At 42.3% G+C, this 14635-nt stretch overlaps 1 protein-coding gene and 1 long non-coding RNA gene across 3 annotated transcripts; both read left to right on the forward strand.

Moving 5' to 3' along the window:
* Nucleotides 1-1830: 1830 nt before the first annotated feature.
* lin54 (lin-54 DREAM MuvB core complex component) lies at nucleotides 1831-12461 on the forward strand. Of its 2 annotated transcripts, none has more exons than XM_084383442.1 (14): nucleotides 1831-1960; nucleotides 4676-5445; nucleotides 6794-6899; nucleotides 6994-7124; nucleotides 7843-7998; nucleotides 8125-8326; nucleotides 8425-8498; nucleotides 8572-8766; nucleotides 8859-8950; nucleotides 9560-9631; nucleotides 9733-9835; nucleotides 9921-10058; nucleotides 10151-10353; nucleotides 11425-12461. In XM_084383442.1, exons 2-14 carry the CDS (start codon nucleotides 4696-4698, stop codon nucleotides 11624-11626), a joined length of 2424 nt encoding a protein of 807 aa, XP_084239568.1. In that variant the 5' UTR covers nucleotides 1831-1960; nucleotides 4676-4695; the 3' UTR covers nucleotides 11627-12461. The 2 variants fall into 2 exon arrangements, with proteins under 2 accessions (XP_084239568.1, XP_084239569.1); XM_084383443.1 differs by lacking the exon at nucleotides 1831-1960 and adding an exon at nucleotides 1978-3486.
* A 725-nt stretch (nucleotides 12462-13186) lies between these two features.
* Nucleotides 13187-14233, forward strand: LOC311275068. Its single transcript, XR_014624814.1, has 3 exons — nucleotides 13187-13501; nucleotides 13871-13914; nucleotides 14129-14233. It is a non-coding gene; the product is annotated as an uncharacterized lncRNA (long non-coding RNA).
* Nucleotides 14234-14635: the final 402 nt, after the last annotated feature.

Raw genomic sequence — 14635 nt, forward strand, 5'->3', positions numbered from 1 at the left:
GCCAGAGCAGAGACAACAAAGCGGTCCAGCAGATGACAGCGCTGGAAGACGTGGAAAACAACTCTGAGAAGGCTGGACCTTCTTCCAGCGCATAGATCCACGCTCAGTTACTGAGGACGACTAAAAACCCTCCCTGAGCTACAACTGGTTTTCTCCGGGTGCTCTGGTTAGCCAACTTTAATTGAAGAAGAGATTCTTCAATTAAGAAAAAAAAGTAACATTGGTTCAGGCGTGTAAAACTGACCAATCACAAAGGCTGGACCTTCTTCCAGCGCATAGATCCACGCTCAGTTACTGAGGACGACTAAAAACCCTCCCTGAGCTACAACTGGTTTTCTCCGGGTGCTCTGGTTAGCCAACTTTAATTGAAGAAGAGATTCTTCAATTAAGAAAAAAAAGTTACATTGGTTCAGGCGTGTAAAACTGACCCATCACAAATATACAAGAACAAAAGCACGTACACACCCAGCCGTCTGAGGAGAGGGGATCTCTCTCTGAATTGCCTTTCCCGAGGTTTCTCCCTGTGTCCTTTCAAGGTTGTTCTGAGGTTCATGGGGAGTTGTTCCTCGTCTTCTTAGAGAGCTTGGGCTGGGTACCTGTTCCTGATCCGCAAGGCCCACTGTGACACCATCACCAACAAAAATAATATAATCATTCAGTTTGGGTATAACAAAAAAAAAAAAAAATAGTATGAAATGAGATCAAATAAAACATTTGCCTTAAAAAGTTTTTTTTTAAATGATGTCATGTTTGTCATTGTTGTTGTTACCACAAAGTCAAAGCTTACATCCAAAGCTTACATTTAACTGTCTTGTAGGACACTGGGAGGAGAAAGATGCTGTCATTTCTCTGCTCTGAGGTTTCCAACACATTCATTTTACAGGTTTTTAGATTTTACAGGGACAATATGTAAGAACTGGTCACATATATTACATATTGTCCCTTTAATGCCCAAACAGACTAAATAAACAAACATTCTTGTTTTCTTTATCTTGTCATGACTGAATAAACAAACTGACCTTAAAGGACAACACAATTTATACTGTTTTACTTTGTTTACATGTGGCGGACCCTGCCACCTTTCTAGCTTCAAACACTGTTCTGGGACCTTAAATTCCTCTGAGAACAGCTTGTTTATTAACTCATGGAAAAAAATACATATGTTGAGTTTGTGTATAACCTCATCTATATTGTAAATATTAAAATTCTGAGTTTGAATTTCTTCTTCAAAACCACACGGTGCCCCTTTAATGTTTTAGTGCACTGGTATCGTTTTGGACAGTAAAGAGTAAAGTTTATTGTTAAATTGTAAAATATCCTGCCCCCTTTACATACAAAAATGCGACAATAAAAAATGTGCATATATTGGCTGATATAGCGATAATCGACTAAAACTAAATAAGCAAACTTTCTTTGTTTGCATGACTGAAAAAACAAAATGTCATACAGTTTGTTTATATGTGGCGGACCCTGCCACCTTTCTAGCTTCAAATAGTGTGCTGGGACCTTATTTTCCCTCGAGAACAGCTTGATTATTCACTTGTGAAACCGTTTGTATTATTTACGGAAGAGGATTAGGGCCACATGTGAATTTTTTTTTTTTGAGTTCTGACATTATTCTACAGAATTCTGACTTTAAAGTCAGAACTAAAAGAAAAATTCACACGTGGCCCTAATCCTCTTCCGTAGTATTATTACTTCATTAATATTGTAAATATTACATGTGTGAGTTTGAATGTCTTCTCTAAAACTACACAACGCTCCTTTAAATCATCGTTAGTGTTGTGTCGGTGAAGTTGTACTGTACCTTTAAGAAAAACGTAGCAGTGACGTAGGGCGCGGAGGGCGTGGTCGACTTGTGAAATGTCAGGGAGGAATGGCGCTCGGCGCGGTATTTTGAACAATCGCCTTTTGCTTTCCTCGCTTTATCTGGAAACGTTGCCCGGCGTAAATATCTCGGGTAAGCAGCACTGCGTGTCGGGCCGTTCTGGGCTTCGCTACACCGCATTCAGCAGGAAGCCGCACACTTAAAGAAAGTGTTCAGTGTTGAGAATGTTGTGCTAGCTAGCTTGGGTTAGCAGCCTCAGCAAGTTTGCTAGTACAGTTGTCCTGCCCGCTGGGCTGGCTTGATGAGGCTGATGATGATGATGATGATGATGAAAGCGATGGTTAAGGGTTGACACCAATGGAGAGCACAGGGGACAGGATAGCCCCTGGACCTGAGCAGTTACAGCACTCTTTGTTCCGAGACAAAGTTTGGTGTGTGCGCTAACAGACATTATTTTATCGTGTGAGCCATCTGCTAAGTGAAGTTAACTGCGTCCGCAAATGAAAAGTAAAAGCTAGGTTAACTTAGCTGAACACCGAGACGTAACGTCACGGAGTTGTTGTGGTGGGATGGTAAAGCGACTTCTGCATTAACTGTTCATACTCAGTCACGTTATACTGTTACACATGATGCAAGCACAAGTTAGCCTTTGCTGCTAGCTGCTTCTGTACTACTCAACCGAGATCCTCCTGCTGTATCTGACGTGTTGTCTGGTTTAGAAACGGATCCTGTGTGTGTGTGTGTATCTTGAATGGGTTAAAATACAATTTCAACTGAAATGTATAATTTATAACTGGCTGGGCCCGGCTAACTTGACTCACAGCCACAAACCACAGGCTACACACGCCCCTCAGGTAGATATATTAGGTGCTGTAGTTATGAAGTGCATTGTCTGGCTGAAATGTTCTAATCCAGATGGATGTCTCAAGTGACAGGAGGGATTGTTGAAAGCTAGCATTGTTTACGTTGAGTGTGCTAAAAGAGTTTTTTTGTGACAGCAGCACACAGTGACCGGCGAGTCTTATCCACGGCTCTCACGTAGCTGCAGTGTTTTGTGGCTAAGTGTTGTAGCTCAGTGTAAATAAGAGTAAATGCACTCCCTCATTCTCTGTAGCTCAGCGTTAGCCGGGCAGCTAACAGAGTTGATGACGAGGTAAAAATGGCGGATCTTTCGAAATCCAACCCCGGCCTGAAATAGTAACGCAGCCAGCAAACAGCTTGTCGCTTTTCTCTCTCGCCGTTTGCTCCCACAGGACACACTTCTGGGATGTTTTTGGTTACAGGAATGAGTGCAGCTCAGCACGGTTTAATGTGTGGACGTGAACACAGTCAGAGCAGTTAGCCGCCGTGTGTGTGTGCGTGTGTGTGCGTGTGTGTGTGTGTGTGTGTTTGGGGTGGGAAGGGTTCATATGTGTGGATTAATGTTGAGCAGAGAGCTGCAGGACAAAGATCCGCCCGAGATGATCGCTGCGGCCTAGCTAACCCACCATCAGCTGTCAGCCCGTGTCAGGGCTCAGCCGTGACTCACACACGGGACACCCCTCCATTGATAAAATCTCACGACGTTACTGAAAACTAATTCACAGGCAGAAAGTTAGAAAACGGGCATTTTTTTTGCAGTGAACGCGGCTAACTCGTTAGCTTGAACTGCCTTGATGGTTTGTTTATCTTTCCTGCAAAGCCTTTTGCATGCAGACTGCAGTGTCTGACTGTTTATCAAGCATGTAAAGCATTATAACATTAATTAATGGTATATATATGTTTATTTGCAGTTGTATACAACAGCTATGTGAAAAGTAATCAACATATTCTCTGGATATACCCTGAGATATATTGCATGCATCAGGCACCATGATGCATTTTGTGCAGTAATTATAATAATAATATTTTTTATTTGTATGATTGATTAGATTTTAGTTTTTTGTTTCATACACGGTGAGTGCCCAGCCCTCATGGGTTTACAGGACCCAGCTCACAGACCATTTCTCTTTATTTATGAGAAACCTCTTGCTGCTAATCTCCTGAATATCACAAAGTAATCTGTTCTGTAAAATGAATGACAAGTCATTCAAATAGAATAAGGATTTTAACTGTTTCCTCGGGGATGACCATGTGAGATTTCCCAATGAAATGTGTTTTTATATAGCTCGTTTAAAAACAGAGTTTACAAAGTACTTTGACAAGCAAGCAAAAGCAGGACACTGATAAAGACAATATTACAGTATAAACAGTCAGCAAACACAAGAAATCTTCTATCTTCTTTCCCATCTCCAGTACGGGCTGGATGAACCAATAAAGTTGCGTTTTGTCCTCTGTTGTTGAAGAAGAAACAGCCGGAGGCCTGTAATACAAAATCAGTTGAACATATCCAGGATATTTTCCGTTATCTGGCTTCACCGACGCTAACGAATAACGCTTAGCGGTCACACGAAAGTGGTTTCGACTTGATAAGTCAGCGCAGGTTTTCCATATCAAACCATGAGCACGTTCGCATGAAAGGTTGATGTTTGTGGCATCTGACCAATCACAAACACGGACAACTCAACTGGCAGCAGAGCAGAATATTTTATAAAAACAGTAAACTATTAGACAGATAGTGAAAGAAGTTAAACACATAATTCAGGCGTACCCCGTTAAGTTTCCTAGCTCCTGGTTTTCTTTGCAAAGGTGGCACAAATTATAATAGAGCTTGGAAATGCTAGAGGAGTCAAGTTGTCTGTTTCCACTTTTAAATAATTACAAATACAAAAGGAAATGTTTCTTAAAGCTTGCAGTCTATTGAACTCGAATTTATATGTTGAGTTGAAAAATGTGACACATTTTTCTGTGTTCTTTGGGGATTAACAGAGAGCTGAGAGTTTGCCAGCATGGATGTGGTGTCACCAGAGCTCAACAGCCTTCTTCCTGATGAGATCATGGATACTGAGGCCATAGAGGATATCCCTCACTCCCAACCCGACGGCACTGCGGTCCAGTCCGAGCCCAGCGATGACACATCAGTCCCGATGGAAACGGATACACCCATGGCTTCAGAGAACTTGAGCCTCTGTTCGGATGCCAGTTCTACAGAACGCACTCAGACTGTGACCACCTCCATCGCCACGGACTCCACGTTCACCATCAGCTCCATGAGTCAGCTTCCTATCTCCATATCCACATCGTCCCCTCTTCTTACCGTCAAACCATCCATGGCTACTTCCATAGCCACCACCAAAACCACAGACAGTGTGACTGGGACTGTCTCTACGAGTGGGTTGCAGAAGCTCACGGCTCCGTTCACCATCTCTCCCGCCAACCACCAGATCATTCTCAACAAGGTGGCTTCATCTCAAGCCACAGAGGCAGCAAAGTCTGCAGGTTCTCAACCGCAGGTCATCAAGCAGGAAGGACAAAAACTTTTGGTCACGGCCATAGGAAAGTCGGGGCAGCCTATAGTGCTGCAGTTGCCCCACACAGGCAGCAAGCCTGGTGTTTCACAGACTTCAGGAGACATCAAATCTCCTGCGCCACAGTTTAAAGTGGTGACGATCGGCGGGAGGTCGGAGCTGAAGCCTGTGGTGGGAACTGCAGGGAACCAGTTGACCACATTACAGGCCCAGCAGCTGAAGACTGTACAGGTAACAGAGATTGTATTGTGTCATTGCAATATTTAAACAAACAGATGTTATTTGACAATATAACATAGTAGGTGGAAGATCATTAGCCACTGGGAGTGAACAATTTACTGAAATATGATTGAAATCACAATAAGACCAAGTGCAATATCCAAATTGTAAAGTAGATTCTGTATAAATGAAGCATCGTGGTGCTACAGAGACGACCCGGCCTTCAAATCAGCTTCTTCATACGCAAGACAACATGTTGGTTTAACTAAAACTTTCTGTGAAAAGGAAATGCAAAATGAACGCACCCACTAAAATTGTGACTCATGTCGCGAACGCAATATGATTTTTTTCAGAATATCATCACCCCTATTTGCCACAAATTAGTGTTAAAGGAACAGTTCACCCAAATATGAGAATGCAGTCATCACCTCCTCCCTCCATGCTGATATAAAGTATAAAGTCAGGTGAAGTCTCGTAGTCCACAAAACATTTCTGGAGCTTCACAGTAAAACAGAGTTGCAGCATTCTGCTAAACAACTGAAGCAGCTGGAGGACTGTCTGAAGTGGGTGCACGAGCAAGTTCAACCTTGTGTTTTGAATTTTGAAGGTGAAACAACAGACAGTCGGGTAAAAGACTGCAAGTGAAGCGAGGTTATTTGCTCTAATGTTGTCGGAAAAAGAGATGGACAGTTGAGGGCCGACTTGTTTTAATGGATATTTTGTCAGAATAAAATCAAAGGTAATACATTAAATAAATTAATGTTAATATGAGGCTGCAACTAATGATTATACCTTCATTGACGAGTAATCTGTTTATGACTTTCTTGATTAATCGAATAGTTTGGTCTAGAAAATGGTGAAAGATCTAAATTAAGATGACGTCCTCAACCCAAATATATTCACTTAACTGTCATAGGAAGATTAAAAATCACATTTAAGAAGCTGGAGTCAGAACTCTTACCTGTTTTGTCTTTAAAGATTACTCAAACCTATTAACTGATTATCATAATAGTTGACAACTAATCGATGAATCAGTGCTGCTCTACTTTCTATCCAAATTAAAGTACTTTTTGGGCAGATGAACTAGTGATGCACCGATCCACACAGATGATGTTGCAGATCATGTGACTGGTAAACTAAATACTTTTTCTTAGTCACTGAAGTCTAATCATTAAATCATCAGTGTGAATAAACAGATTTTAAATCAACAAGTTGAGATGAAAACACAATAAAAGAAACTAAAATAAACCAGCGGCAGTAATTCAAGATTAAAGACTCTTTATGAATTAAAAATGTTAAAATCTTAAAGTTATGATTGTTTGAGCTGAATACAGATCATTCTTCCTGAATATCTCCACAGATTTCTAAGAAAACACCAACATCCTCGGCAGCACCGATCAAGTTTATCATCACAAAAACTGTTAACAGCAAAGGTCCCCAGACCTCAGTGTCTCCTGTTATTGCAGGTAAGTTCATTATTTATTTAAGTGTTGTCTCCTGTGTTCTGTTTCTGTTGTAACAAAGCCACATTTTCTTAAATCTTGTGTCATGTGTTCATAGGACGGGTCCTGACACAGAGTTCTGCAGTGATGCCCCCGAGGACCATCACTCTCTCAGAGCCCCACAACACCAGTATACAAAGTATCCCCGGCAAAAAGATCGCCATTTCACCCCTTAAGACTCCCAGCAAGGTGCGGTCTACACCCGATTCCTCATTTACAAAATAACGGATCCCTTTCCTCTTTTTACGTGTCGTTTTTTGGTGTCGGGTTTCCCCACTTGTTTTTGGTTTATTTCAGTATTGAAAGGCTGCAGGTTGTTCACCCCCATATCAAACATTTTTCCTCTTACCTGTAGTGCTATTTATCCATCGAGATTGTTTTGGTGTGAGTTGCAGAGTTTTAGAGATATCGGCTGTGGAGGTGTCTGCCTTCTCTCCAATACAATGGAACTAGATGTTGCTCAGCTTGCGGTGCTCAAAGCGCCAAGAAAATCAATTTGATTAAAATCAACAGCAATGTCTCCTTCCAGAAATCATGATTTGGTTACTCAAGATAATCCACAGAGCTTGTGGAGTAAAACTGTGAGTAAAACTGCCCGGGAGGAAGAGTTTATCTACTCCTGGATGAGAGGCTCGCGCTCTTGAAAGCGTGGAGTGTAATAATTAATGGCATCCATCTTGGCTGAGCTTTAATATTAGCTAACTTAGCTCGCCTCTCGTCCGTGAGTAGGTAAACAAAAGAAAATGGTTCCTACATGAAACTGCTCACAACAAGGTGTGCAACTAACACCAGAAACATCTAGATGGATAAATGTCAAACATTAATGACTGTGAGAATATATACGAGATATCTTTGAGGTCAGCAGTCATATTGATACGACTGCTCTCTCCTTGTTCGTCTCTGTCAGGTGACTGTGGTTTCCGTGGCCTCCCCGACCTCCAACGCCTCTCAGAAGTCAGTGACGCTGCCTGTTAATGTAGCACTCGGCCAGCAGATCCTCGCAGTCCAGCAGTCCACGTCTGCATCTCCAGTCAAGGTGGCCACCAGCCAGAGCACAGCGCAGGTAAGAGTGTGAAAATGGGTCTGGTCTCATGTAGTGCCGAGTACTCGGTAGTCTCAGGGTCTCCAGTTTCTATTTCTGTCATTTGGACTCTGAGCTCCATCTCCTGTTGAATCTGAACATTTTCAGAATCTAAAACCAGTCCAGTCTGTGGCTGTGGGAGGAGTCAGTGCCTCCCAGTTCAAGACCATCATCCCACTGGCCACCCAGCCCAACGTGCAGCAGATTCAGGTTCCAGGCAGCAGGTTCCACTACGTCCGCCTCGTCACGGCAACCACAGCCAGCAGCACGGGACAGCCCAGCGGTCCCAGCACCAGCTCCATACAGACAGGTGACTCACACACAGACCTTTCGATGGTTTCTGATAACACACTTTATTTAACAAAAGCACAGTGAATGTGGCAGCTTATGATACTCAATGTCCCACAGCTAAACCCATGGTGGTGAGTACAGGAGCAGTCAGGATGTCTGTCCCCATCGTCCCGGCACAGACCATCAAACAGGTAACTCCTCATTCAAACAGAGCTTTATTTAAAATATCTCTAGAGCTGCGTTCATGGATCTTGTTCCATGCAGGTGGCACCGAAGCCCTTGACGTCAGCAACGGTAGTAACCACCACTCAGACCCAGCAACGCCTCATCATGCCTGCCACTCCACTACCCCAGATCCAGCCCAACTTCACCAACCTCCCTCCCGGCACCGTCCTGGCTCCAGCTCCAGGGGGAGGGAACGTGGGCTATGCAGTCGTGCCAGCACAATACGTCACACAGGTTAGTGGTGTTGGTGAGGTTTTTTTTCATTCACAGCTCTTTGATATTCATGTGTTTTTATTTATTTTCTGTCATGTTATCTGCCTCTGCAGCTCCAGCAGCCTCCGTTTGTGACCCTCTCCAGCAGCCCCAGTTTCCCAGCGTCCACTGGTGTCCAGACTCAGGCCAGATTACCACTGAACGGGTGAGGAGGGACATGAAGACTGTTCTAACTACATCATTTATCTTCAGTTTAAACTGGAGAAGAAAATTTGTGTTTATTGACTTTTTGAACTCAAATAGAAAATGGTAAAACTATCTTGCCTAACTGGAAAAAAAACCTGGTATTATATATATATTTTGAGGATGTACAGGACAGAGATGTGGCCTCATGTTGATGTGAGTCCCTGTTTTGTTGGACTTTGATGTCGTGAATTGATTTGACTCGAGACATGATGGCTCGACTGTTACTACAACAATTACTACTAACTACTCAGTTACTAGCGAACAGGCAACCCGATGAACTCGTAAACAAAAGATGCACAAAGCCTAACATCTTTGCGTGATTATTTAGATGATATCATGTGTCATTATTAACAAAATATCAATATTACCTCGTCAGTTTGATGATATTTCTGCACCCCTAGAATATTTTTTAATTGAGAAGAACTTCCAAATTAAAAGTTAAAGTTAAAAGTTCCATGTTTATACTTTTAAAACTACCTCTGTTTTCTGTACTAACTGATATTGAATTGATTGATTGGTTGAATGTGCTTTGCTTTCATTATAATCAACGTTGTTCGTTGGCTCACAGCGTGTCGACGGCAGAAACAACTTCAAGACCGAGGAAACCCTGCAACTGCACCAAGTCACAGTGTCTCAAACTGTGAGTACGACTGAGGTTTAGTTTTGTGTGTCCGCTGATCTTGGCTAACTCATTCTGATTCTGTCAGTTTTATTAAATGGAGCTCTGTTTTTCTGCCCCAGATACTGTGACTGCTTTGCAAATGGAGAGTTCTGCAATAATTGTAACTGCAATAACTGCTTCAATAACCTGGAGCATGAAACTGAACGTCTCAAAGCTATAAAGGTGAGCTGGAGGTGTTTGTGTTGTTGGACTGAGTCGCTTCCTCTCTCAGACAGATGGATTTAGGTGAAACTGTGTTTTTCCTCAGACGTGTCTGGACCGGAACCCAGAGGCCTTCAAACCTAAAATCGGTAAAGGCAAAGAGGGCGAGTCAGACCGCCGACACAGCAAAGGCTGCAACTGCAAACGATCGGGCTGCCTGAAGAACTACTGCGAGTGCTACGAGGTGGGCTGTAATGTAACTTCGTCTCTTCCGACTCATACTGACTGATTTGACTGTCGTTTACATTTCATTGTTTCCTTTGTTTCACCTCGAAGGCGAAGATCATGTGCTCGTCCATTTGTAAGTGCATCGGCTGTAAGAACTTCGAGGAGAGCCCGGAGAGGAAGACGCTGATGCACCTGGCCGACGCAGCAGAAGTCCGAGTGCAGCAGCAGACTGCAGCGAAGACCAAGCTGTCGTCACAGATCTCAGACCTGCTCATGCGGACGACGCCTGTTATCTCAAGTGGAGGCGGGAGGTACGGTAACACTTCTCTCTACAACACCAAGAAGTTACAGGAGCACTCTGGAGTACTGATCAGTGGTGTAAAAAGTATTCTTATCCTTTACTCAAGGGTCATTCCACGACAGCTCACCCAAAATCCAGACCTCTTCCCAGTTCACGTCATGGATTTTGTAAAAAAGAAATTCATGTTACACTTCCATTAAGTTCATGGGACCTTACCAAATCCTATAGCTGCACTCACAAGCTAAATGTCAGTGTTTCTTCTGTGTATGTGTGTATTCTCAGCCTCACTAATTGTTTAATTTTCACTTGACTGGGATGAAATTTGTCCTGAACATCCAAGAAACCGTGAGGAAACTTGGCGACTTGTATTCATTTAAATAGTTGTTGCTGAATGTTTACAGTAATCAAATAAACAACAGGAAGTCATTTTTTTTACCAGAACAAACATCCGTCATGTTCTAAGATTATTGCAGAAAAAAAGTGGTTTTAGTGGTTTTATTTCATCTGTAGATATTTGTCCTGTTGACTTCACGGTTTTCTGTCTGTCTGATACATATTGAGCCTGTTTTTCAGGTTCAGGACATTTTCATGTTGCATACTAACTGATGTCATCTAGTTCTGTGTGTCTGGACAAAATCTTAGTCTTAGTTCTTTAGCTCAATACACACACATTTCACAGTTTGAAACTCTAAATCAATTTCTGACATGAAACTTAAAAAATATCTTTTCCAGTCTGTCTTGTGACAGTTGGCTTCTTCTAGGATGTTCCTGTTGAGCAGGGCTCCATGGTCTCACCAAACTGGCTGATACCATCGTCCATTGGCAAAGCCCTAGTGGATAGGGAGAATCATGAAACCGCTAATAGTTACACACCTAATACGTACATATATAAAGTTCTATACAAAGATCCCTTTTGTTCGTCTCTGGGAAGACGTTTAATTTCCACGCACATTCTTCAGGACAACGTTAGCCCTGGTGTTAAATGACTAACTCAGCTCCTCTGCCAACATTTAACAATGGCTGCTGACATGGAGGATGTTGTTTTCTCTCACTGAGCTCTTGTTTTTTCATCTCCCCACAGGCTGCCGTACACGTTCGTAACGAAGGAGGTGCTTGAAGCGACGTGCGAGTGTCTGCTGGAACAGGCCAAGAAGGCAGAACAGACTCATCAGCCTCAGGTGGAGGCAGAGAGGTTGATCCTGGAGGAGTTCGGACACTGCCTCATGAGGATAATCAGCTCCGCGGGGAAAGCCAAAGCAGACTGTGCCTCCATCAACTGCTAGGCTGCAGCACTGTGGCTCTCCTCGCACTCTAACCCGGCCCGGCTGTGGGGGCTGAGATGTATGGATTACTGTGCTCTCTGTCTCGGACCCCCGTGGTTTCTCTCCTGCAGGGAAACGGGTTGTCTCCCTCATCAAATGGCCTGAAAGTAGATTCCCCTGCCCGGGGCACGCTACGGCCAGCTGGAATAATAAACATGGAACAGGTGTTTGCACTGTTCCCCGACTCAAACTGAAGGACAAATGGACAGAGCAGACTGCCTCTGATGGACCTTCGTAAACTGCTTCACACTTGTTTGGCCGGCTGTGATGGACAGAAGTGACTCTGAGCGAGTTGGTGCTGAACAGGAATGAAGTTGTTTCTTCACTTTATTTTCCCTACGAGGCCCCGATCAGATCTGTTTTTCCCCTCAAACCTTTGTTCTTCCATTTTATTCTGTTTCCTTTTATTCTTTCCCTTTTTAAAGGTTTTCGAAAAAGAAACGCCTGTAATTTTTATGTAATCATTTGTGCTGACAGTAGACAAACAGAACATGTATCTTTTGATATTTATTTTGACAAGTATTTGTAATCGTTGTGAGCGCTAATATGGTGTGGCTTATAGTGCTGCAAAATGTTAATTATTAATCACGGCTAGGCTAAATTGTTTCTATGAAAATGAATTATCCTAAAGGTAAGATGAACACACACACAATGCATTATATACACACACACACACACACACACAGCACTGGTCAGAATAGTTGGAACATGGCTAGATTGGCGGAGGTACACAATTCTTCTGGTGCTGTTCTGTTTTATTAGTCACATGCTTACTGTACATTAAAAAACATTGAGACTTAAATGACTCGTTAAATGTTGTTTCCTAACGAGAGGCGAGCAGCTGAAAGAAAGAATCATGTGTCTTTTTTTTATTGTTTATTGTCAAAACAAGGGAACCAGAGTCTCTGACTGACACATCTATGGCATTTACCCACCGCTGGCTAACATTAGCTAATGGCTAATATACAGTAATCTGGCTGTTTGGGTGGATAAACACTGCGTGAGTAACCCAAATAATTCCACATGTTCCTGCAGTCACACTCGCTTCACTGGTGGTGAACACACCATGAAAACAACCATCACTGCAGATGAAAATCTACCAGACGTGACTCGGGCACAAATGTTTAAATGTGTAAGTCCTTCACAAAGAAACTAGTCCAGCAGCTTTGAACATCTGACGGGGAGGGTCTCATTTTTCACGTCACGTTATAATCCGCTCACATATGGACAAACATTGTTGGAAACATTTGGGATAATTTAAGTAAACAACTCGACAAATGTCCAGTTGTTTTAACTCATTTTAATGTAGAATTCCTACATATTATATCTTTTAAATAACACTTTATGTTCATATATATTATATACTTACATTAAAAACATTTTTTTAATGATCCATGCCTATTACGGCTATTTAAAAATAATAATAATTTCCACTTGCTATCTGGGAGAAGACAAATCTATGCGCATGCTCAGTCTTCAAGTCAGAGGTGAGTGTACAGCCCAGGCAGCAGGTGGCGGCAGCGCACTGCAGGACGAATGTGTCAATAAGCCAGAAGAAGAAGAAGAAGAAGAAGACGCCATGAGAAAGTTAAGACTGGAGCAGTTGTGGATCAGTTGTAGCACGTTGTCTTCAGGAGGGTCAGTAACTAAGACAGGAACAGTTGAATTTCACCTGCAAGTGTTTGAAAAATGCAAGTTGTGTGCGTACGATATAACAGTTTCCGGTAGAGGTAGCTAGCTAGCTAGTTTGCATTTGTCTTTTTAACACGACTTTCAAACGAGGTTTCGTTTAGCAACGTTAGTGGATGCACGTCGATGCTCCTGTTCTGTAATTAGGTAAGTAAACTGCAGATTATAATCATCATTACTGTGTTTTTAGTGATAATGTGTTGCAGAGCGAACAATTAATCCGCTTCACGCAGGAAACCCACCACCGCCAGAGCACGTGGTCCAGAAAGGACAGCGTGTCCCTGTGCGTCACGCCAGACTCCTATTTAAAATGTGATCGTTTAAGATGTATTCGCTTATCGACCAGGATTAATTCGCTAATAGAACATAACTTAAACATTTTTTGAAATTCATACACCCACTCTTCATTTCGGCATACATCCTGTGAGCATATAATTAGTTTTTTTATATAGTAAACGGTGTTTAAATGTATTCATGGTACTTTTGATGGTTAACGTCTAAATTCTTGTTTGGCAGATCAACTGAAGAAGACTGCAGTGAAGAGTGGACCTGACTTACATGTATGTATTACAGTTTTGTCATTCGTGTAAAATAGTGAAAAGCCATCCCAATGATTATACCAATCACTACCCATCTGACCCATTCAGTTGTCTGGGGAAGATTATTCACAGTTTCTAAATGAGGGTGCTGGCTCTCCTCTCCTGACTTCAGAGCTTGCTGCTGTTTGTGAATATGACTTTTCAGCTTACTTGAATATCTGCTTTGTTCTTTCAGGGTCGACCTGCTGAGGTGATACAACTACATCTACTCTAAGTACTTGGCTGGGTTGTCTTTGTTCTCATTTCAAGGTGTTTTAATAAATAAACATTGTGAAGAAAAGTTGGTGTTTGTGTGTATTGTTTGGGGGGGGGATGTTTAGAGAAATGAGGTTAACCAGCCTCCAGATATTTTTTTTACACCTGCCACCAGACTCCTAACACTTAATTTAACACGTATAGTATCAATTCCTCCATTTGATGCAGTTTTATTCTGTTACATTTCAGAGGGAATTATTGAACTCTTCACTGACAATTGGAGTAACTGGTTACTTTTCTGTTGCGGTGTCCAGCTGGGGCTCAATGTCAAGTTTCTTGTGCAAGAAAATTCATGTTTTCCTTTGTATGTAACAGTTTTAGGCCCCAAGTGACACAATCCAGTGTTCCACAATTATGTTTTCTATTTTACCTAGATCTTAAATTGAAAATAAAAAAATGTAATTGAATTTCTTTTACAATAAAACCA

The sequence above is a fragment of the Pagrus pagrus genome (assembly GCF_965226575.1).
Source record: "Pagrus pagrus genome assembly, chromosome: 19".
NCBI lineage: Eukaryota > Metazoa > Chordata > Actinopteri > Spariformes > Sparidae > Pagrus > Pagrus pagrus.